The sequence below is a fragment of the Ahaetulla prasina genome, chromosome 1, assembly GCF_028640845.1.
Source record: "Ahaetulla prasina isolate Xishuangbanna chromosome 1, ASM2864084v1, whole genome shotgun sequence".
Taxonomy (NCBI): domain Eukaryota; kingdom Metazoa; phylum Chordata; class Lepidosauria; order Squamata; family Colubridae; genus Ahaetulla; species Ahaetulla prasina.
This window is the reverse complement of record NC_080539.1, coordinates 14,196,437-14,217,178: the sequence shown is the minus strand read 5'-3', so window position 1 is coordinate 14,217,178 and position 20,742 is coordinate 14,196,437. Positions and strand designations below refer to the sequence as shown.

The 20,742-nt window shown below is 43.7% G+C and overlaps 2 protein-coding genes across 3 annotated transcripts; both read left to right on the top strand.

Annotated features, from left to right (window-relative positions):
- Positions 1 to 546: 546 nt before the first annotated feature.
- On the top strand, positions 547 to 9,849 carry IFT20 (intraflagellar transport 20). Of its 2 annotated transcripts, none has more exons than XM_058164256.1 (5): positions 547 to 674; positions 1,711 to 1,977; positions 3,435 to 3,520; positions 6,685 to 6,788; positions 9,364 to 9,849. In XM_058164256.1, exons 2-5 carry the CDS (start codon positions 1,851 to 1,853, stop codon positions 9,443 to 9,445), a joined length of 399 nt encoding a protein of 132 aa, XP_058020239.1. In that variant the 5' UTR covers positions 547 to 674; positions 1,711 to 1,850; the 3' UTR covers positions 9,446 to 9,849. The 2 variants fall into 2 exon arrangements, with proteins under 2 accessions (XP_058020239.1, XP_058020240.1); XM_058164257.1 differs by having other exon boundaries at positions 565 to 674; positions 1,782 to 1,977.
- Positions 9,850 to 14,311: 4,462 nt separating this feature from the next.
- On the top strand, positions 14,312 to 18,134 carry LOC131188744 (sigma intracellular receptor 2-like). The gene is made up of 3 exons (XM_058164255.1): positions 14,312 to 14,494; positions 16,659 to 16,803; positions 17,534 to 18,134. The coding sequence occupies exons 1-3, from the start codon at positions 14,381 to 14,383 to the stop codon at positions 17,782 to 17,784; spliced, it is 510 nt and encodes a 169-aa protein (XP_058020238.1). The 5' UTR covers positions 14,312 to 14,380; the 3' UTR covers positions 17,785 to 18,134.
- Positions 18,135 to 20,742: the final 2,608 nt, after the last annotated feature.

Here is a 20,742-nt window from a genome sequence, read left to right as displayed (position 1 = left end):
CCTTACGATTTATATTGATATTGTTTCCTGATTGCTTATTTGTAGCCTATGACTATCATTACGTGTTGTATCATTAAGTGTTAAATTTGTACCCTATGACTACCATTAAGTGTTGTATCTTATGATCCTTGATGAAGGTATCTTTTCTTTTATGTACACTGAGAGCATATGCACCAAGACAAATTCCTTGTGTGTCCAATCACACTTGGCCAATAAAAAATTATATTCTATTCTATTCTTTTTTTAAAATAATTTTTATTAAGCTTTTCACCCTTAAAAACAAAATGAAGAAAAAACACTATTCTATTCTATTCTATTCTGTTCTGTTCTATTCTTTCTTTTATGTACACTGAGAGCATATGCACCAAGACAAATTCCTTGTGTGTCCAATCACACTTGGCCAATAAAAAATTCTATTCTAGTCTATTCTTTTCAGCTTCATTGCGACCCCCCTCCGCTTCCTCCGCTTTGGATTCTTCCCACCGAACTACGATTCCCAGAATGCCAAGCGAAGCCGGCGCTCTCCTTCCCCCCCACGAGCGCATGGGCTAAGCCGCGTGGGCGGGGCAGAGGCGGCGGCGGCGGCGGTTGCTGTTGTTGCTTCTTTTGTCGCCGTGGCAGCGAGAAGCTGCGGCGAGCTTGGGCTACCGGGGAAGCTTTTAGGGACCCTGCAGGTAAGCAGGGAGGGATTCAAGGAAAGGCGGGGTGGGAAAGAAGAGGAGGTAGGGGAGGCCGCTTGCTTACTTGTATGTCTCAGAATGGAGCCTCCAGATTCAGGAGCAGCCATTAAATGTTAACTGCAAGGGAGCGATGGTAGAGAATGACGTCGGGTGGCTCCTAGAAACAAAGAATTCTTTTTTAAAAAATAATTTTTATTAAACAGATTTTTTTTAAAAAAAAGACAGGAAAAAAAACAAAAAAGAAATATTGACACTTGCTTCTAATATTTCCTTTTTGTTTTTGTTTTTGTCCTTTTTTTAAATGGAAACAAAGAATTCTATTACTGTAATTGGCTAGGAATTCTGGGAGTCAAAGGCTCCCACATCTAGAAGACACCAGATTTGGGGGGGGGCAGCTTTAAGTATTGGTGTTTCCTGAATGAGAGCCCCATTTTTAAAGAGTTCTCTATTTTGTCTTCTCCAGTTTATGAAAAATTGCGGTTTTGAATAGTAAAACAGTGTGGAGGGCCCCCCCCCCGCCACCCGCCTGGGAATAGCAATCTCCCTTCATCACAATAATTAAAGTTTTTAAAATTTACCAGTTTGGGGTATCCCCTTGCCCCAATCCTCCCAACAAAAGGGGATTGAAGCCCAGGGAAAAAAAATAGGTTCACAATGTATTTTTAAGTGGTCCAGCTTGTCGTTTTCTCAGCAGTAAACATCTCTCGGACTTTTCACAACTTCAAGGCATAAGGCGACGGCTGACAACATCACTCTTGTTCATTGCCGAGTAAACCTGCCTGTAGGATCAGAACCCTCACAAATCAAACTGCAGTCCTAAACACATTTGTTCTGGAATAAGCTTTGCGGCCAGACTTATTGAGGGAAACCCTGGGGGGGGAAAATGGCATTTGCAAGGTTGCAAAAGAAAAGTATTCTTTGTGAATAATCATCTACAATAATAAACATTATGAACGGTGATTTTAAAACTAGATTTGCTAAAAGGGAATTGGAGGTATTGCCTGTTTTTTGTTTTTTTTTTCATTCGCAGGAAAGGTTGCTTATTTAGTTTTACAAAATTTGGTAGAACTCCTAAAATACCCTCAGTGTCTTGATTTTCAGAGGCCTGCTCTCTCTTCCTTTCTGGAACGGGATCTTGATGTTTCTCCAGCCACTTGAAAAGAGCTTATAATGGCAAAAGACATTTTAGGAGAGGCAGGTCTCCACTTCGACGAGCTGAACAAACTGAGGGTTTTGGATCCAGAGGTGGCCCAACAAACCACAGAGTTGAAAGAGGAATGCAAACTGTTTGTAGACAGTAAGTCTTCTTGGCTGATAGCAGAGAGAGCTGCTCCTCCATGTAGCAGAGTCAGGATGATGTTGGAGGCCTGGTTCACACAGATGTGATTTAGCAAGGGATGGTTGTAGCTTAGCCCAGGGGTGAAATGTAAAATTCGTTACTACCAGTTCTGTGGGCGTGGCTTGGTGGTGGTGAGGGTAATGTGACTGGTTGGGTGTGGCCAACTTTTTTTTTTAACTTTTAAAAGCATTTTTTCTACAATCTCTTCCACCCAAAAGGTTGTAAAAAAATGCTTTTAAAAGCCTGTGATGATCAGACAACTCAGCTGGGATCGCCAGAGGGAAAAAAAAGCTTTTAACGGGTTCTGATGATCCCAGCTGAGTTGCCTGATCGCCGGAACCTTTTAAAAACATTTTTTCTACAACCTGAAGAGGTTGTAGAAAAAATGTTTTAAAAAGGTTGTGGCGATCAGGCAAGTCAGATGGGATTGCCAGGAGAGTCTTTTAAAAGCTTTTTTTAAAAGGTTCCCTGAAGAGGTTGTAGAAAAAATACTTTTAAAAGGTTCTGACGATCCCAGCTGAGCCGCGCAATCATCAGAGGCTTTTTTTTTTTTTTACTTTTAAAAGCATTTTTTTTTGGCCCAAGAAAAAATTCTTTTAAAAGTAAAAAAAAAAAGAAAAAACCTCTGATGATCACGCGGTTCAGCTGGGCATGGAGGGGCAGGGATTTTTGCTAATGGTTCTCCGAATCACCCGCCTCCATGGCTACTGGATCGGGCGATCCGGTCCGAACTGGGAGCATCTAACCCCTAGCTTAGCCCATCTGGAAGCTGCCATAACTGGCTCCACATTTTTAGTTTTCTTTCTGGCTGATCCAGCTTTCATGTAGAAATGACTCATTTAGACCAGGACAGAGATGAAGACCTCTGGGACCCGAGAATATTGTGGCCGGCTGGGTTTGGAACTGTGGCCAAATATGGTCCCATCAACTGCTACCAGGCCCTTCCTGTCTTTCAGCTCTTACTTCTGAAGTTCCTAGTAGCCTGCCCATGAGCGATCTCTCTCCTTATGTGGGAAATGGGTGTTTTCTTTCCTATGGGCAGGGGTTCATATTGTCGTGGCTGGTGGGCCTTACAAAAATGAGAGTTATCTTAAATCGTGATCTCCAAAATCAAGTTAAAGGCTTTCCTCTTAGGGGGAGCAGCTCTTTGTGACATCTATTTTTGTGCTTGTGTAGGCCTATGTACAGAAGAATATATTCATGTTTGTGGGCATTGGTGGAGATTTATGCCTTTCTAAAAGTCCCTGTTTGATTGGATGAACAAATTGTCAGAGGCGCTTTAATGAATCCAAAATGAGGGATTATGACCTAGCGCTCTAAAAAAAGATAATAATAGAAATTGCCATATTCACTCTACGGTCTCTTTTCTGATGATTTGGATGTAACCCTTTTTCTTTTTCTTCCTTTTTTTACAGAAATTGCCGAATTTAAAAAAATAGTGGGCAACCTGATTGAACTTGTAGATCAGCTAGCAAAAGCCACAGAAAACGAGAAGATTAAGGTAAAGGAGTGTGATAAAAGAATTTTTCCCACCTCTAATTTGAAGGACAATTGCCCTCATTCTTCCCCCCGCCCCTACAAAAAAAGTCTTTTAGCCTTTGAGTAAAAAGAGCTGTTAATGTTTTAGGTCTGATCTATGAGTAGTCATTCTCTCTACCGTGTTTCCCCGAAAATACAGCCTACTCAGAAAGTAAGCCCTAGCTTTAATTTTATACATGCATCCCAGATACATGCAACCTACTGGAGAACCGGTAGTGGAAATTTTGAGTAGTTCGGAGAACCAGTAGTAAAAATTCTGACTGGCCCCACCCCCATCTATTCTCTGCCTCTTGAGTCCCAGCTGATCGGGAAGAAATGGGGATTTTGCAGTATCCTTCCCCTGGAGTGGGGTGGAAATGGAGATTTTACAGTATCCTTCCCCTGCCACGCCCACCAAGCCATGCCATGCCACGCCACGCCCACCAAGCCACGCCCACAGAACCGGTAGTACAAAAATTGGAAACCCACCACTGGTGCACCCAATATAAGCCCTACTCCCAAAATAAGCCCTAATTAAGACCCGTCCCACTCCAGGGTCCACAGGTAAAAATTAAGCTAGGGTGGGGATGTGGTTGTGGAGCTGCCCTACTACTTACCTTCGGACAGTTGCAGCCAGGCCTCGCATACCTCGGCCCATTTCTTCTGCAGCCAACAAGGCTTTCCTGAAGGGCCTCCGTAGCCATTATCGGCTGCAGAGCCATTCAGGAAAGCCTTGCTGGACGAAGAAGTTCCTGAGGGCCTCTGATAGCGAAAAAGAGGCCGGAGGCGCCGCATGCGAGGTGAGTCAGTGGAAGACATTTCTCCCCCCCCCCCCAAAAAAAAAAATTAAGACCTGGTACCATTTTTGGTGACAAAAAAAATATGAGATAGGGTCTTATTTTCGGGAAAACACAGTAATTTTTTATGGCTGAATTATATGTTTTTTTAAAATAAGAATAACCCGTTTTTTAAAAAGGATATATTCCAAAGTACATTTATGTTTTTAAATTACAGCATTTATCAAGAAGTAAGCCACCCCCGCCTGAACTAAATAGGATTACTTCTCAAAAATAGCTCTGGGAGATTAACTGATCAACAAGGTGTCCGTCATTTTTTTAAAAAAAGGTTTTCACTTTCTTTTTAATGTAATCAGTTATAAAAATTAAAGACGGCAAGAAGTATTCTGTGTCCTTTGCCATTGTGTACAGGTAGTCACCTTTTCTGATTGCCTTGTTTAGTTGCAATGGTACTAAAAAAGTTATAACTATCACTTGCATTTATGAGCAGCGTAGCATCTCTCAGTCACATAATAACCATTACAGTTAATCCATTGTCTCCTGTACCTAACCTATTGTTTTTTTCTTTCACCCATTCCCCTGCAAAGTAGAGAGATTGGAGAAAAAGGGATTAAAAAGAGTAAGCAACAGGGGAAGCTTTGCATGTGTGAGTGCATAAGCGACGGGTTTTGAAACCCGCCCCTGGTAAGCAAGTACATAATGGGGAATACTCTGGGCTGTTTGCATAGCATGCTCACATTTTCTGGCACCACCGCATTGCTTTTGATGTGTATTCCCCATTGTGTGCCTGATTACTCTCTTGTAATCCCTTCCTCTCCAATGAATTAAGTACAAACATTAATTCTTGCTAATTTACCCCAATGCCAAAGTGACCATTCCAAATTATGGGCAAGTGAAAAAAAGGAAAGCACAGTTGCAGTCACATGATTTCCCACTTAGTGGCCATTTCACTTAATGATGGAGTTGCCAGTCCCTAATTATGTCACTAAACAAGGACTACCTTTAGTTGCAAATTGTCAGTTAAAGGTGGTATTCACTTGGGCAACATCCATAGCACAGTGTCTTTGCTTACCAATCATTGGTAGACATTATTTGACCATCAGGAAGCAGATGAGGCCCAATAAGGATAAAAACAGACAGCACACTGCCTCCTGGTGGTCACATAGTGTGTAACTACCACTCAAATATATGCTGAAATAGCGTCTACCACCCAGAAGGGAATCATGAAACCACTAGCATGAAGTTTTCCTTATTTTATTTCCCATGCTAGCGGAGGAATTCTGGGAATCAAAGTCCGCACATCTTAAAGTTGCTAAGATTGAGAAAAAAAATGGCCTATAGAGATACTGTCATTTTGTCATGCATGCATGGCATAATATCAACTCTTCCTGCTTAGCTCGTTTAAAAGAGGACTATACTATATATATATATATATATATATATATATATATATATATATATATATATATATATATATATATATATATATATATATATTTGTTTTCTGAGGTTTTCACGGTGTTTGTATATAGGTCTTTGGTTGTTGGGTTTTCTCCGTGTAAAATTGGAAGTGTCTTGGCGGCGTTTGACGAAGTCTCATTCGTCATCTTCAGGCTTCAGCTTCGTGCTTGCTCCCAGAAGCACGAAGCTGAAGCCTGAAGATGACGAATGAGACTTCGTCGAAACGTCGCCAAGACACTTCCAATTTTACACGGGAGAAAACCCGAACAACCAAAGACCTATATATATATATATATATATATATATAGCAGGGACGTGGTGGCTCAGTGGCTAAGATGCTGAGCTTGTCGATTGGAAGGTTGTCAGTTCACCGGTTCGAATCCCTAGTGCCACGTAACAGGGTGAGCTCCCGTGACTTGTCCCAGCTTCTGCCAACCTAGCAGTTTGAAAGCACGTAAGAAATGCAAGTAGAAAAAATAGGGACCACCTTTGGTGGGAAGGTAACAGAGTTCCGTGTGCCTTTGACATTTAGTCATGCCGGCCACATGACCACGGAGACGTCTTTGGACAGCGCTGGCTCTTCATCTTTAAAATGGAGATGAGCACCGCCCCCTAGAGTCGGGAACGACTAGCATGTATGTGCGAGGGGAACCTTTACCTTTTTATACTATACATTGATGCTTACCAATGGATGATCAACAGATTTCTCTAGAGGTGGAGCAGCTCTAACCATTTTGGCTCCATTTAGAACAGGCTGAAGGACTCTGGGAGTTGAAGTCCACAAGTCTTAAAGGGACCAAGCTTGGAGACCCCTGATTTAGAAGGATTGCAAGAAAGCTTAATAACTTTTTTTTAATAAAAATAAAAATAAAGGCTTCTTCTTTTGCAGGCAATCGGGGCCCGTAACTTACTGAAGTCCATAGCAAAGCAAAGAGAGGCTCAACAGCAACAACTCCAGGCATTAATCGCCGAGAAGAAGACGCAGTTGGAAAGGTTAGGAATCGGCAAAGGAATTTCCAAACACATGCTGAGCACATCCTAGGTTTCCTGGGCACAAAAACGGAAGCCCCAGTAGGTCTCCTGTCCTTAAAGCATCTGATCCTTAAATCGTGGAGGGATATTATTTTCTTTCTGTCCCCAGACATCTCTCCCCCCCCTCCAAGTGATCTGAAATCATGCAAAAATTTGGCAGTCTTTGCCCCCCCCCCCACACACACACAATTAGGTGCCAGTCTCATGAGATTTGTTATCTTATATTAATATTTCTCAACCTTGTCAGAGGAATTCTGGGAGTTGAAGTCCACCCTTCTTAAAGTCGCTGAGGTTGAGAAACCCTGCCCAAGATTCTCTTCTACTTAAAGAAAATACTGTTGTTGTTGTTGTTGTTTTTAATTGGGGTGGGGGCAAGTCACAAAAGATATTTCTGCAAAGGATGGATGCGCAGTGTTCCGCCACTGCTGAGTGGAGTTTGCTTCCGAGTAATCCCAAGGACTCACTGGAGAAGAGCCTAATGCTGGGAAAGATTAAGGGCAAAAGAAGAAAGGGATGACAGAGAACGAGGTGGCTGGATGGAGTCACTGAAGCAGTAGTCATGAGCTTAAGTGGACTCCAGAGGATGGTAGAGGACAGGAAGGCCTGGAGGAACGCTGTCCATGGGGTTGCGAAGGGTCGGTCACGACTTCGCAACTAACAACAGCAACAACAATCCCAAGGAAGACAGCAATAGCACTTAGGCTTATATACCGCTTCACAGTGCTTTACAGCCCTCTCTAAGCAGTTTACAGAGTCAGCCTATGGCCCCCAACAATCTGGGTCCTCCTTTTACCCACCTTGGAAGGATGGAAGGCTGAGTCAATCTTGAGCCTGGTGAGATTTGAACTGCCAAATTGCAGGCAGCCGGCAGGCAGCAGAAATAACCTGCAGTACTGCACTCTAACCACTGCACCACCGTGGCTCAGGATGTAATTAGCTTTTATGGGAAAGACTAATAGAAGAAGATGAGGCTATGTTTTAAAGCCTTCTCTCTGACTTTTTCCATTTCAACCACAACATTGGGAATTCTGCCAGATGCTGTCCCAACCTGTTAGGGCCCCAGGTTAGAGAAAGTGGCTTGCTTTATCACATTATCGTAATAGCATCGGTTCCCCTCTTTCACATGCATTGCGTAAATGGGGGGGAAAGGGTTTGTTTCCATGGGTTCGTTGCCGTCTTGACTCTTTTGATCCTCTCCCTGTGTACATTTTGCTTGCCAGATCGGACAGAGCAGGAGCGCTTACGTTTTGGGAGGAGCTGGTTATTTAGCATTTGAGGAGGGAAGCAAGCCCCCTCCTCCAAGACTAATCATTATGGAATCCTTGGTGCTCTCTGAACTTGGTTGTTTGCTTGCAGACATTTCAGCATCGTCATTGTGAATGAGTGTGGGGTTTTCTACCTGTTCGGCCATCAATAAACACATAGAGATAAATGACATTTACACACCAGTCAAAAGAGACAGTAAAAAATACCTAAGAAGGAAACTAAAAGACCAGACCTCATCCGCTCCAGCAACCAACATCTAGATAAGCAGGGATTAACACCAGACGAGTAAGCAGGAAACAATACTGTAATCAACAAACTGATGAGAAAAATCACACCCCCACCTACACTGGCAGGACAAGCTACTATATATAAACAAGAGTGCACCGAGGATCCCAACTCTGAGCTACATATATACTTTTCTATTGATATCACTGTTATCTCTGGAGGTTTTTCTAAAGCGCTTAAATCTAAATGTACATCAAATGCCAAATACTGCTGTCTCCTTTTTCCAAAGGGCCAATTAATTGCATGGCCTTCCAACACTCCTGGAACACTTTTCTTCCTCCTTCATCTGCCCAGAGTCATCCTGATTGGTCATCCCCTGCATCCATCAGGGAATGGTCTTCTCTATGTTCTTGGAGCCGGTTGTCATAAAACAGCTGCCGAAAAATTCAAAAGAATTCTGGAAGGGTTTTTTTTTACTCCCTAAATCCGTGATGGCGAATCTATGGAGCCATATCTGTGGGCACACGAGCTTTGCCCTAGGTCACCCCAGCGTGCATGCACGCGCAAGCCAGCTGATTTTCGGGCCTTCTGGGCCCACTGGAAGTTGAGAAACAGGCTGTTTCCAGCCTCCGGAGGGCCTCTAGGGGGTGGGGAAGGCCATTTTCACCCTCCCCAGGCTCCAAGAAAGGCTCTGGAGCCTGGGGAGGGCGAAAAACAGGCCTACTGGGCCCACCCTGCCATCGTGTACCAAAAGCGGGGGGAGCACGTGGGAGGGGGTCATGCATGCATGCATGGGGGGGGGGCACATTGAATTATGGGTGTAGGCACGTGCGCACACAATCCCTGCACACTCTCCCCCACTGGCTAAAAAGGTTAGCCATCACTGCCCTAAAATATTCCGATGCTTCTTGAATAACTCAAGAATGTGAACACATGGAAGCCATCGGCTCTTGTTCCTGTCGGGGCTCTTTTTCCCAGCTGAAAAATCATCCTTCAAGCTGTCTTCAGCCCAGCCAGCTCATTCTTTGCTCTCCTTGTTCCTCAGGTACCGAGTGGAGTATCAAACACTGTGCAAAATCGAAGCGGACCAGAATGAATTCATCGACCAATTTATCTTCCAGAAGTAGGCCAAGAATTGATGGCAACTAACCGACCAAGAGAACTTGACCCATTCCTGTTGTTCCAGAACATGGAATTTGGACAGGCTGTGAAAGCATCGACTGAGGACAACACACCTTGCAAGATCTCCCCTCCAATCCGGTTGGAGATTTTCATTGTCCCCAAGCAACCTGCCCTGTGGTTCGTGGAGTAACGAAAACCACGGTTGACAGGTTCCCTGGGAAGATGTTTATGATTGGATGTGCTTCCAAAGGATGAGAAGGAAGGAGCAACTCTTGTATTTAAGTCGTCTTCTTTTTTTTTTTTTTTAGCAGCTGTTTATAATGAGAGTTTTGATCACTCAACTGTATTTCTCACTGGGTTTGTGCACCTTCCTCACTTTTTAAGAAAATAAAATGCTTTCAAGGAACAATTGACTATCTTTTGAAATGCCGATTTACCCACTGTGCTTCTATCAGGGTGATGTTCGGTAGAGAGAAGGTAGCGTGCCAGAAACAGATCACACACATGGCCAGTGAAAGAGAGGAGGAACAGGAAGGGGAGGAGAAAGAGGAAGGCGCCTGAATTCAACTTTAATCCCACTCCATGGGGGTGAGGTCAAAAAAGTCAAAATGGCATGCAATCGAAAGCCCTGCTTTTTCTGCATGCACATCTAGGTGGAAGGCTGGTTCAGAATCAGGAGACCTGATCACATCTGAGAGGCCGGGACAGGGTTACATAACCCTTCAGGTCACTCTTCACTCCTGGTGTTGCCTGGATCCATTTTTCAGAAACGATTGTCTTTTCCTTTTTCATGGAGCTGAGAGGGAAGGACTGTGTTGTGGTCTGCCGGCAGCCTGCGAAGCTGGCAGCAGAGTCAGACACTGGGGAGGACAATTGGCTAGTCCTGGAAGGCTCGGACGAGGGCTCTACACTGGAGGCAGAGATGGGGTCAGGGCCATCTGGGAGTTATGTGCTGACTCTGGAACCTCCAGAGTCTGACGTCAGCGAGGCAGAGGAATAGGGGGATCCTGTTCCCAGTGCGCACATGCGCAGAGCTGCCAGAAGGCAAAAACAGTTAAGACAAAAGGGGCGACTTTGGAGTAAGGCTTGGAGATGATTGGCCCCTCCCATAAGACATAAAGATGGAACAAAGAGACTTGAGCCTTTGCAGGAAGCAACTTTGTTCGTTCTGGTCAGTTTAAACTCTGAAGCTCTGTTTTGATTTTGTGCTCAAAGCTAATTGCCAATTAGGTCTTTGGCAGCGTGTCAAGGGAGATAAAGGTGGGTGCTTATCAGCCTTATCCCGAAAGACTGTTGGGCTATTCACAAACTGCTTGGGACTCATTACAGGCTGCAAATGAACATAATTCACAGCCGTTGAAATAAAAAGAGGGTTTTTGGAACTAAGCACGTGATTGTTACTGTCTCAGGAAGCCTAGGTCAGATCACAGAAGAGCCAGCTGGTTTCATGCCTAAAGGCAGGACCAGCTCGGCCTCCCTGCCTCCTAGAGCAGGGGTGTTAAACTCGTGTTGCGGCCCGGATGCGTCACGTGCTGGCCACGCCCATCCCTGGTTCAGCAAAGGGGAAAAGTCACGATACGTCACGTGATGACAATATGACGCCGCGAGTTTGACACCCCTGTCCTAGAGAATTTCTTCAATCACTGTATCAGATTGACTCAAATATTGCATTGAAGGGATCTGACATCCTTCCTTTCTCGTGCCCTAATATACAGCTTTGACCTAGTTAGCATTTGAAATTAGGGGCAAATTCACTCCGAGCAACCCCTAGCCGACCTCCACTAATCTTCAAAAGCAAAGCTGGGTAGATCTGGATTGGTAATTGGCTTGGGAACCACCAGGAGACCTCCAAGGGGTAGAGTAGTGTAGGAGAAACATTTTAGTAACAGCAACAGAGTTGGAAGGGACTTTGGCGGTCTTCTAGTCCAGGGGTCTCCAACTTTGGCAACTTTAAGCCTGGTGGACTTCAACTCCCAGAATTCCCCAGCCAGCTTTGCTGGCTGGGGTATTCTGGGAGTTGAAGTCCTCCAGGCTTAAAGTTGCCAAGGTTGGGGACTCCTATTCTAGTCCAACTCCCTGCTCAGGCAGAAGACCCTTTGCTATTCTGGACAAATAACAGTCCCAATTTCTTAAAAGCCTCCAGTGATAAGAGCACCCACAACATCTGGAGGTAATAACCCATTCCACTGATCAATTGTTCTCACTGACAATTGCTGTCCTCCTTAATTCTAGGTTGGAGCTCCCTTGGATAAATTTCTAGCCCTTCCTTCTTGTCCTGCCCTCAGGCGCAGGGATTCCGATAAATAGAGGTGTTATCTTATAAAAGCATTCCAACCTTGTCCCATCTGGTCTAGATTTATCTATGCTTATTTTATTTTATTTATTTATTTATTTTATTTTATTTTATTTTATTTATTTATTTATTTATTTTATTTTATTTATTTATTTATTTATTTTATTTTATTTTATTTATTTATTTTAATGGATTTGTAACTAATGAGAAAGAAGGACTCCCTGGAGAAGAGCCTAATGCTGGGAAAGATTGAGGGCAAAAGAAGAAGGGGACGACAGAGAACGAGGTGGCTGGATGGAGTCACTGAAGCAGTAGGCATGAGCTTAAATGGACTCCAGAGGATGGTAGAGGACAGGAAGGCCTGGAGGAATGTTGTCCATGGGGTCGCGATGGGTCGGACACAACTTCGCAACTAACAACAACAACAAACTTGTTTTACCCAGGGATGTGGTGGCTCAGTGGCTAAGATGCTGAGCTTGTCATTTGAAGAGTCAGCAGTGCAGCAGTTCGAATCCCTAGGGCCGCATAACGGGGCGAGCTCCCGTTACTTGTCCCAGCTTCTGCCAACCTAGCAGTTTGAAAGCACGTAAAAAATGCAACTAGAAAAATAGGGACCACCTTTGGTGGGAAGGGAACAGCATTCTGTGCGCCTTCGGGGTTGAGTCATGCCGGCCACATAACCACGGAGATGTCTTCGGACAGCGCTGGCTTTTTGGCTTTGAAACGGAGATGAGCACCACTCCCTAGAGTCGGGAACGACTAGCACATATGTGCGAGGGGAACCTTTACTATTAACATGTTTTAATTTCTGATTTTATTGTACACCACCCAGAGTCATTTGGGGTGAGATGGGCAGTCATATACATTTGTTAAATAAGTTATAAAATAAAATAAAAACTACAAGAGGTATTCATGGGGACCGCACAAGTGGATTAAACTCGTGGGAATTTTTTTCTCTTCCTATTGGTTTAAACGAGCAATCCTCAGATGCTCAGTCCACATGGCCAGGGAATCCTCCTGATGTACTTGGGGTGTGTGTGTGTGTGTGTGTGTGTGTGTGTGTGTGTGTGTGTAACAAAAGGGCACCCGGCAAGACCTTTAGCGAAAACGTCTATGGAGATTCTCAGTCATCCAGGTCATGGTTGTCCCAAAGATGCTTTTTTTCAAGAGGCAACCGGAGTTTCTGGTTTTCCTTTGAAGACGTTTCCCTTCTCAGCCAAGACGCTTCTTCAGCTCCTACTGTTTCCACTACTCCTACAGTTTCTTCCCGAATGCCATCACTCCTACCCTCAAAACGATGCTACAGAGCACTGCACACCAGAACAACTAGACACAAGAACAGTTTTTTCCCCGAAGGCCATCACTCTGCTAAACAAATAATTCCCTCAACACTGTCAAACTATTTACTAAATCTGCACTACTATTAATCTTCTCATCGTTCCCATCACCAATCTCTTTCCACTTATGACTGTATGACTGTAACTTTGTTGCTGGCAATCCTTATGATTTATATTGATATATTGACCATCATTTGTGTTGTAAATGTTGTACCTTGATGAACATATCTTTTCTTTTATGTACACTGAGAGCATATGCACCAAGACAAATTCCTTGTGTGTCCAATCACACTTGGTCAATAAAGAATTCTATTCTATTCTATTCTGTTCTGTTCTGTTCTATTCTATTCTATTCTATTCTATTCTATTCTATTCTATTCTATTCTATTCTATTCTATTCTATTCTATTCTATTCTATTCTATTCTATTCTAAACAAATAATTCTCTCAACACTGCCAAACTATTACCAAATCTGCACTACTATTAATCTTCTCATTGTTCCCATCACCCATCTCCTTCCACTTATGACTGTATGATTGTAACTTTGTTGCTTGTATCCTTACGATTTATATTGTTTCCTGATTGCTTATTTGTACCCTATGACTATCATTAAGCGTTGTACCTTACGATTCTTGATGAACACATTTTTTTAATGTACACTGAGAGCATATGCACCAAGACAAATGCCTTGTGTGTCCAATCACACTTGGCCAATAAAAATTATATTCTGTTCTGTTCTATTCTATTCTATTCTATTCTATTCTTATTCCATTCCATTCTCAATATTCTATTCTACTCTATTCTATTCTATTCTTTTCCATTCCATATTTTCTATTCTATTCTATCCTATTCTATCCTATCCTATCCTATTCTATCCTATCCTATCCTATCCTATCCTATTCTATTCTATTCTATTCTATTTTTATTTCTAATTCTTATTCCATTCCATTCTCAATATTCTATTCTACTCTACTCTATTCTATTCTATTCTTTTCCATTCCATATTTTCTATTCTATTCTATTCTACTGAATGGTGAAGTCAGAGTTGAAGCTTCTTGGAGGAGAAGCCAAATGACTTCAAAGAAAAACCAGAAAGTCCAGCTCTGCCTGTTGAAAAAAACAGCTTTGGGACTTTAGCGAAGACCCTTCCCACCCACCCCCAAAAAAGGGGGATCTGCTTTGAGAACTGGGAGGGGCCAGAGGACAGGAGGCCACACCCCCTTCGGGAAGAGCCGCAAGGTAAAGAAAAAAGCCAGCCTTTCGTTCCCAGCACCTGCCAGTCCGACGGAGAGGCAAGCAAGCAAGAGGCGATGTCCGCGGTTCGCGTCCTCGAGTGGACCTTCGTCTTCTACTTCCTCGCTCACATCTCGCTGATTCTATTCCTCGATGTGCGTTCGTTGTGGCCTGAAGTCTACTTTCCCGGCTTAAGTAAGAGAGGAACCCCCGAGATCTTGCAACCGTTCCAAGCTCAAGCGTCGGGGATCCGCCTCGCGAAAGCATTTACGCCCGAGTTGGCGGTCTTGCCTGGCCGTTTGGAGGTTGAAAAACCCGGGATTCCTTGGGGAATGGGAGGAAGTTGCGTGAGATCATCTAGCTCGGAGGTCTTCAAACTTGGCAGCTTTAAGACCTGTGGACTTAAGTCTTAAAGCCGCCAAGTTTGAAGACCTCGGAGTAGCTCCTGTCTAGCTTCAAAGCTGCCAAGTTTGAAGACCCCGGAGTAGCTCCTGTCTAGCTGAAGTTCACAAGTCTTAAAGCTGCCAAGTTTGAAGACCTCGGAGTAGCTCCTGTCTAGCTTGAAGACCTCAGAGTAGATCCTGTTCTCTGGCCCCTGTCTGGATGACCAAGGATCTTTTAGGAAGGTGGGACTACTTTTAAGACCCCACTTAATTCTGGGAGTTGAAGTCCACGAGTCTTAAAGCTGCCATATTTGAAGACCTCGGAGTCTAGCTCCTATCTAGCTTGTCTGGATGACCAAGGGTCTTTTAGGAAGGTGGGGCTACTTTTAAGACCCCGCTTAATTCTGGGAGTTGAAGTCCACAAGTCAAGAAGCAATGGGTGGAAACTAATCAAGGAGAGAAGCAACCTAGAACTAAGGAGAAATTTCCTGACAGTTAGAACAATTAATCAGTGGAACAATGCTCCAACACTGTAAATGCTTGTAAATGCTCCAACACTGGAAATTTTAAAGAAAATGTTGGATAGCCATTTGTCTGAAATGGTGTAGGGTTTCCTGCCTGGGGAGGGGGTTGGACTAGAAGACCTCCAAGGTCCCTTCCAACTCTGATATTATGATTATGATTATGATTATGATTATTAAAGCTGCCAAGTTTGAAGACCTCGGAGTAGCTCCTGTCTAGCTTGAAGACCTCAGAGTAGCTCCTGTCTAGCTCCTGTTCTCTGGCCCCTGTCTGGATGACCAAGGATCTTTTAGGAAGGTGGGGGCTACTTTTAAGACTGCGCTTTCCCACCCTCTGGGATTAGTAAAGAAATCGGACCACGCTAAAGGTTTTACAAGTAAGCCTGTTGGGCTAGATTCCAGCAATCTTGCAGCATGTTGGATTTATTGGAATGAACTTTCTGGAGCCAACGATTACATCAACACATTCCTTGTGTTTGATCTTGGTTTATGGTTTCGAGGGCTTTGCAAAACGTTTTCGCCCTTAGTTTTGTCGTACGCCACCAAGAGTCTCTGCGTATGAGATGGGTGGCTATTTAAATTTGACCAATCAATAATTCTATGTGAGCTAAGATAAAATCTATATTTCACCTGTTCCTGGAGTCTTATAGGCTGATCCCTCTCATCCCTGGACTCTGCTTTTAAAAAGAGACTTTGCCATTTTTTCTTGGATCAATGATCTATCTCCTCCCACTTATTGCTATAACCATGTTGTTTGTATCTTTCAACTATATTATTTGTTTCCTAGTACGATTTGATAGCTTATTAGTAACCTTGACTATCACTAAGTGTTGTATCTTTTTATTCTTGATGAATGTATTTTATTCTCCTTATGTACACTGAGAGCATATACACCGAAGACAAATTATTCCTTGTGTGTCCAATCACACTTGGCCAATAAAGAATTCTATTCTTTTCTAAAAGAAGCTGGACTTGAGCCTAACATTACCTAGTTGACAGATTCATAGATTGATTGATTTAGATAGACAAAAATAACAGATATAGTTAATAGTTTTTAAAAAATCAATAGAGGGCCAGGTCTGTCCTTCACCTCGCCCCCATGGATAGAAGATTATAGAGGTGTCCCAAAGGTGCTTTTTCAGGAGGCAACTGGACTTTCATGTTTTTTTTCTTTTGAAGACATTTCGCTTCTCATCCAAGAAGCTTCTTCCGTTCTGACTGAATGGTGGACTCAGAACGGAAGAAGCTTCTTGGATGAGAAGTAAAACGTCTTCAAAAGAAAAACCAAAGAAATCCAGTTGCCTCCTGAAAAAAAGCACCTTTGGGACAACCATGACCTGGTTGACGGAGAATCTCTAAAGACTTTTAAGGACTCAGGTGCCTTCCTCTTTTTCCTCCCCCCTCTTCTTCCTCCTCCTTTTCACTGATCACCTGTCTTTTATATCCCTAAGCTGTCCCAATTTTTTACCTGGTACATAACTACCTTCAAGGATCCACTAATGGGGAATCCCGAGCCCTGGTTCCGCTCCTTCCTGTACATGGAAGCCATTCCAGAACTGATTTTCTTCCCCATTGCTACCTATGCTTTCTGGAAAGGTGACTTACCAGTTTAGATGGATCGGGGTTTGTTTGGGGGCATGGGACTGGCTGGAGATTGGGGACAGGGTGGGCTAGAGACAGAGACAGAGTTCCTGGAGAGAAGGCAGCAAGGATTCCCACGCAGAGCTGAAGTTTGGGAAATGTTAATGGGAACCATCAGGCTCAGAAGGTGCACATGCTGGACTGGGCAAACTGGTGATAGCCTGGGTGGGCTTATCTTCCTGTCCTGAAATGGTGACAAAAAGCCTCCCCTTTATGGCACAAAGGGACGCAGTGGCTCAGTGACTAAGACACTGAGTTTGTCAATCGAAAGGCCGGCAGTTCAGCGGTTCGAATCCCTAGTGTCGCATAACGGGGTGAGCTCGTGACTTGTCCCAGCTTTTGCCAACCTAGCAGTTCGAAAGCACTTTAAAAAAATGCAAGTAGAAAAATAGGGACCACCTTTGGCGGGAAGGGAACAGCATTCTGTGTGCCTTCGGGGTTGAGTCATGCCGGCCACATGACCACGGAGACGTCTTTGGATGGTGCTGGCTCTTCGGCTTTGAAACGGAGATGGGCACCGCCCTTTAGAGTCGGGAAAACTAGTACACATGTGTAAGGGGAACTTTTATCTTTCCCTTATGGCATAATCTGCAGTATTTTATATCTCGATGCAAATCAAGAAGTCATCTATGGAGTTTTGACCTGGGTCTGCCGCAATTAAAAAAAAAAATTCTTTTAAATGCAGGGAATTGCAAGTGGATCCGGACTCCCATGGTGATCTACGCAACCCACGTAATTACGGCGGCAGTTGCTTGCCTGGCCCAGATCCTGTTTGCCGATTTCTCTAATACCCAAGTCCCCAGCCCAAGGACTCTGGGGGAACGCCTGACCCTCTCTGCTGTCTTTGCTCCTTTCTTAGTGGTTCCCCTCCTGATGCTGCTCCTGGTGCTCTTCAGCCCTGCTTACAACCAAGTGGAAAAAGAGAAAAGGAAATAAAGGCATCGGCCCTTCTCCTGTGGGAAGGGAACGTGCAAACTGGGTCGAGGGAAGCGTGCTTGGGTTCCTGGAGGAGCAGAGGGTGGCCGAGGCCTCGGGGTCCCTGTGAAGTGGGAGAGGCTCTCAGGAGGGATCCCAAAGGTGCTTTCTCAAAAGGCTACAGGACTTCCTTTGGTTTTTTTCCTTGAAGACATTTCGCTCAGAGGTGGGTTTCATCAGCAGGTTCTTTCTGATCAGTTCTGGAGAACCAGTAGCAGAAATTTTGAGTAGTTCGGAGAACCGGTAGTAAGAATTCTGACTGGCCCCACCTCAGTGGTGAAATGTAAAAGTTGTTACTACTGGTTCTGTGGGCGTGGCTTGGTGGTGGGGGTAATATGGGTGGGTGTGGCCAACTTTTTTTTTTTACTTTTAAAAGCATTTTTTGTAGAAAAAATGCTTTTAGAAGGTTCTGACAATCCCAGCTGAGCCGTGCGATCATCAGAGGCTTTTCTTTTTACTTTTAAAAGCATTTTTTCAGCCAAAGAAAAAATGCTTTTAAAAGTTAAAAAAAAAAAAACCTCTGATGATCGCGCGGCTCAGCTGGGCATGGGGGTGGCAAGGATTTTTGCTACCGGTTCTCCGAACCACTTACCGCCATAGCTACTGGATCAGGTGATCCAGTCCGAACCGGGAGCATTTCACCCCTGCCCTACCCCCATCTATTTTCTGCTTCCCAAGTCCCAGCTGATCGGGAGGATTTTGCAGTATCCTTCCCCCAGGAGTGGGGTGGGAATGGAGATTTTACAGTATCCTTCCCCTGCCACGCCCACCAAGCCACGCCCACCAAGCCATGCCATGCCATGCCCACCAAGCCATGCCACGCCTACCAAACCACAGCCACAGAACCAGTAGTAAAAAAATGTTAAAACCCACCACTGATTTCGCTACTCATTCAAGAAGCTTCGTCAGTTCTCAGTTCACTCTTGGATGAAACTTCCTATCCTTATCTTCCACTTTTCTCCATCCGTCTCCCCTTCCTCTCTCCCTCTCTCTCCCTTTCCTACCAAAACTACCTCCTTTTATTCCCTTCTCCCCCGCTACACTTGAAGAAAGACCATGGGGAAGTTTAATAGCCATTTCTATGTTAGGAAATATTTCTCTGCAGTACAGGTTTGGTTTTGTGTGTATGTCTGGCCAACCACCCGGGAAGGAGAGAGTAAAGATGGCGGATGCAAGTTTTTTAAAAAAGGGAGGGTGAATTGGATAGTTGTAACTGTCATCTTTTTTGACCTCCGCTTTGTTTTTTTTTAATAAAAAAATTATTTTATAAATAAACATTTAATACATCAGTCATTTTTTCCGTATGACATCTCGGTGTTTTCTTCATGGCTCCCTCTTATTGTTGTTTCTTTTTTTTTCATTTCAATTTAATCTATTACAATTTTTTCACAAGTACAATATTCTAATTCAGGAGTCTCTAACCTTGGTCCCTTTAAGACTTGTAAACTTCAACTCCCAGAGTCGGCTGAGGAACTCTGGGAGTTGAAGTCCACAAGTCTTAAAGGGACCAAGGCTGGAGACCCCTGTTCTAATTATACCATTTTCTTACATAACTATCAATTGCTTATCTATATCTTTTTTCTAACCAATGGTAAAATTGATCCCATATCTTAAAATATTCTGAATCGTCTCTTTGATCCTCAAAGTTAATCTATTCATTTCTGCACAATCTAATTTTTTTTTTAATAACTTCTCCTTCCAGGGGTATTTTCTCTGTTTTCCAGTTTTGTGCAAAAACAATTTGTTCTGCTGTTATTACATGTATAATCAAATAGATATTTTCTTTGTTTTTTCTGGGAGGATACCCAATAAGAACAGCTCCGGGTTTAAATCAATGTGTTGTTGGGTCATTTCTTCTAACCATGCCTTTATTTTAATCCAATAATTTTTAGTTTCTGGGCACGTCCACCACATATGATAATAAGATCCTGGTAACTGGTGACATTTCCAACATTTAGCTGATTTATCTTTAAACATTTTTGCCAGTTTTTCAGGAGGCATATGCCATCTGTAAAACATTTTATATTCATTTTCTTTATATGCATGGACATTGTTAATTTGTAGTTCCTCTCCCATAACTGTTGCCATTTTTCTAGATCTTTGACTTCCACTTTGGATTCGCTTTCTGAAAGATGAAGTTCTAAACCAGTGCTTCTCAGCACTGACAATTTTAAGATGGGTGGATTAGTTTTTCTCACCATGTACATGTATACATCTGAATTATTGCCTGTGTCATATAATATATGTGCGTATACATATAATTTTCTATTTATTTATTTATTTAGTCATGTTTATGTAGTGTATATTAGAGGTGGTGACTCTTTGAGAGCTATATGCAACAGAATTTCATTTTGATATACATTCAAAGTGACAATAAAGTTAGTCTAACTAAGCTTCTAAGGGGAAAGCCTGAGGGAGAGAAAGGAGTAGGAGAGGGTTCTGTGGGGCAAGCCTGAGGGATAGAATGGGCTAGGACCCAGGAGATGCTTCTATGGAGTAAGCCTGAGGGAGAGAAGGGGCTAGGACACAGGAGAGGCTTCTATGGGGCAAGCCTGAGGGAGAGAAAAGAGTTAGGAGAGGCTTCTATGGAGCAAGTCTGAGGGACAGAAGAGAATAGGAAAGGAGAGGCTTCTGTGGGCAGAAGAAAGGAGCCCAGCAAGCAGTTCAAGAGAGAGAGGGAGGGAGGGTGGGAAAGAAGGGCCGACCAGCCACCTGAATACCATCTCATCATGTGACCTGCCTGTTGGGAAAAGACTGACCACCATGTGATTCAAGCAAGTAGAGGTGCCTGAGCGAGGGACCAGTGTGTTGTGGTCTGCCAGCAGCCCACAGACCTGGCAATGGAGTCAGACAGTGAGGAGGCTGGGGAGGACAATGGGCCAGTCCTGGAGTCGTGGAAGGCCCAGATTAGGGCTCTGT

Coding starts and splice junctions, on each gene's coding strand:
- LOC131188744 (XM_058164255.1), top strand. CDS start 14,381: ATGTCCGCGGTTCGCGTCCTCGAGTGGACCTTCGTCTTCTACTTCCTC. Junction 14,495..16,658: donor CTGAAGTCTACTTTCCCGGC/TTAAGTAAGAGA, acceptor TATATCCCTAAG/CTGTCCCAATTTTTTACCTG. Junction 16,804..17,533: donor TACCTATGCTTTCTGGAAAG/GTGACTTACCAG, acceptor TTTTAAATGCAG/GGAATTGCAAGTGGATCCGG.
- IFT20 (XM_058164256.1), top strand. CDS start 1,851: ATGGCAAAAGACATTTTAGGAGAGGCAGGTCTCCACTTCGACGAGCTG. Junction 1,978..3,434: donor ATGCAAACTGTTTGTAGACA/GTAAGTCTTCTT, acceptor CTTTTTTTACAG/AAATTGCCGAATTTAAAAAA. Junction 6,789..9,363: donor AAGAAGACGCAGTTGGAAAG/GTTAGGAATCGG, acceptor CTTGTTCCTCAG/GTACCGAGTGGAGTATCAAA.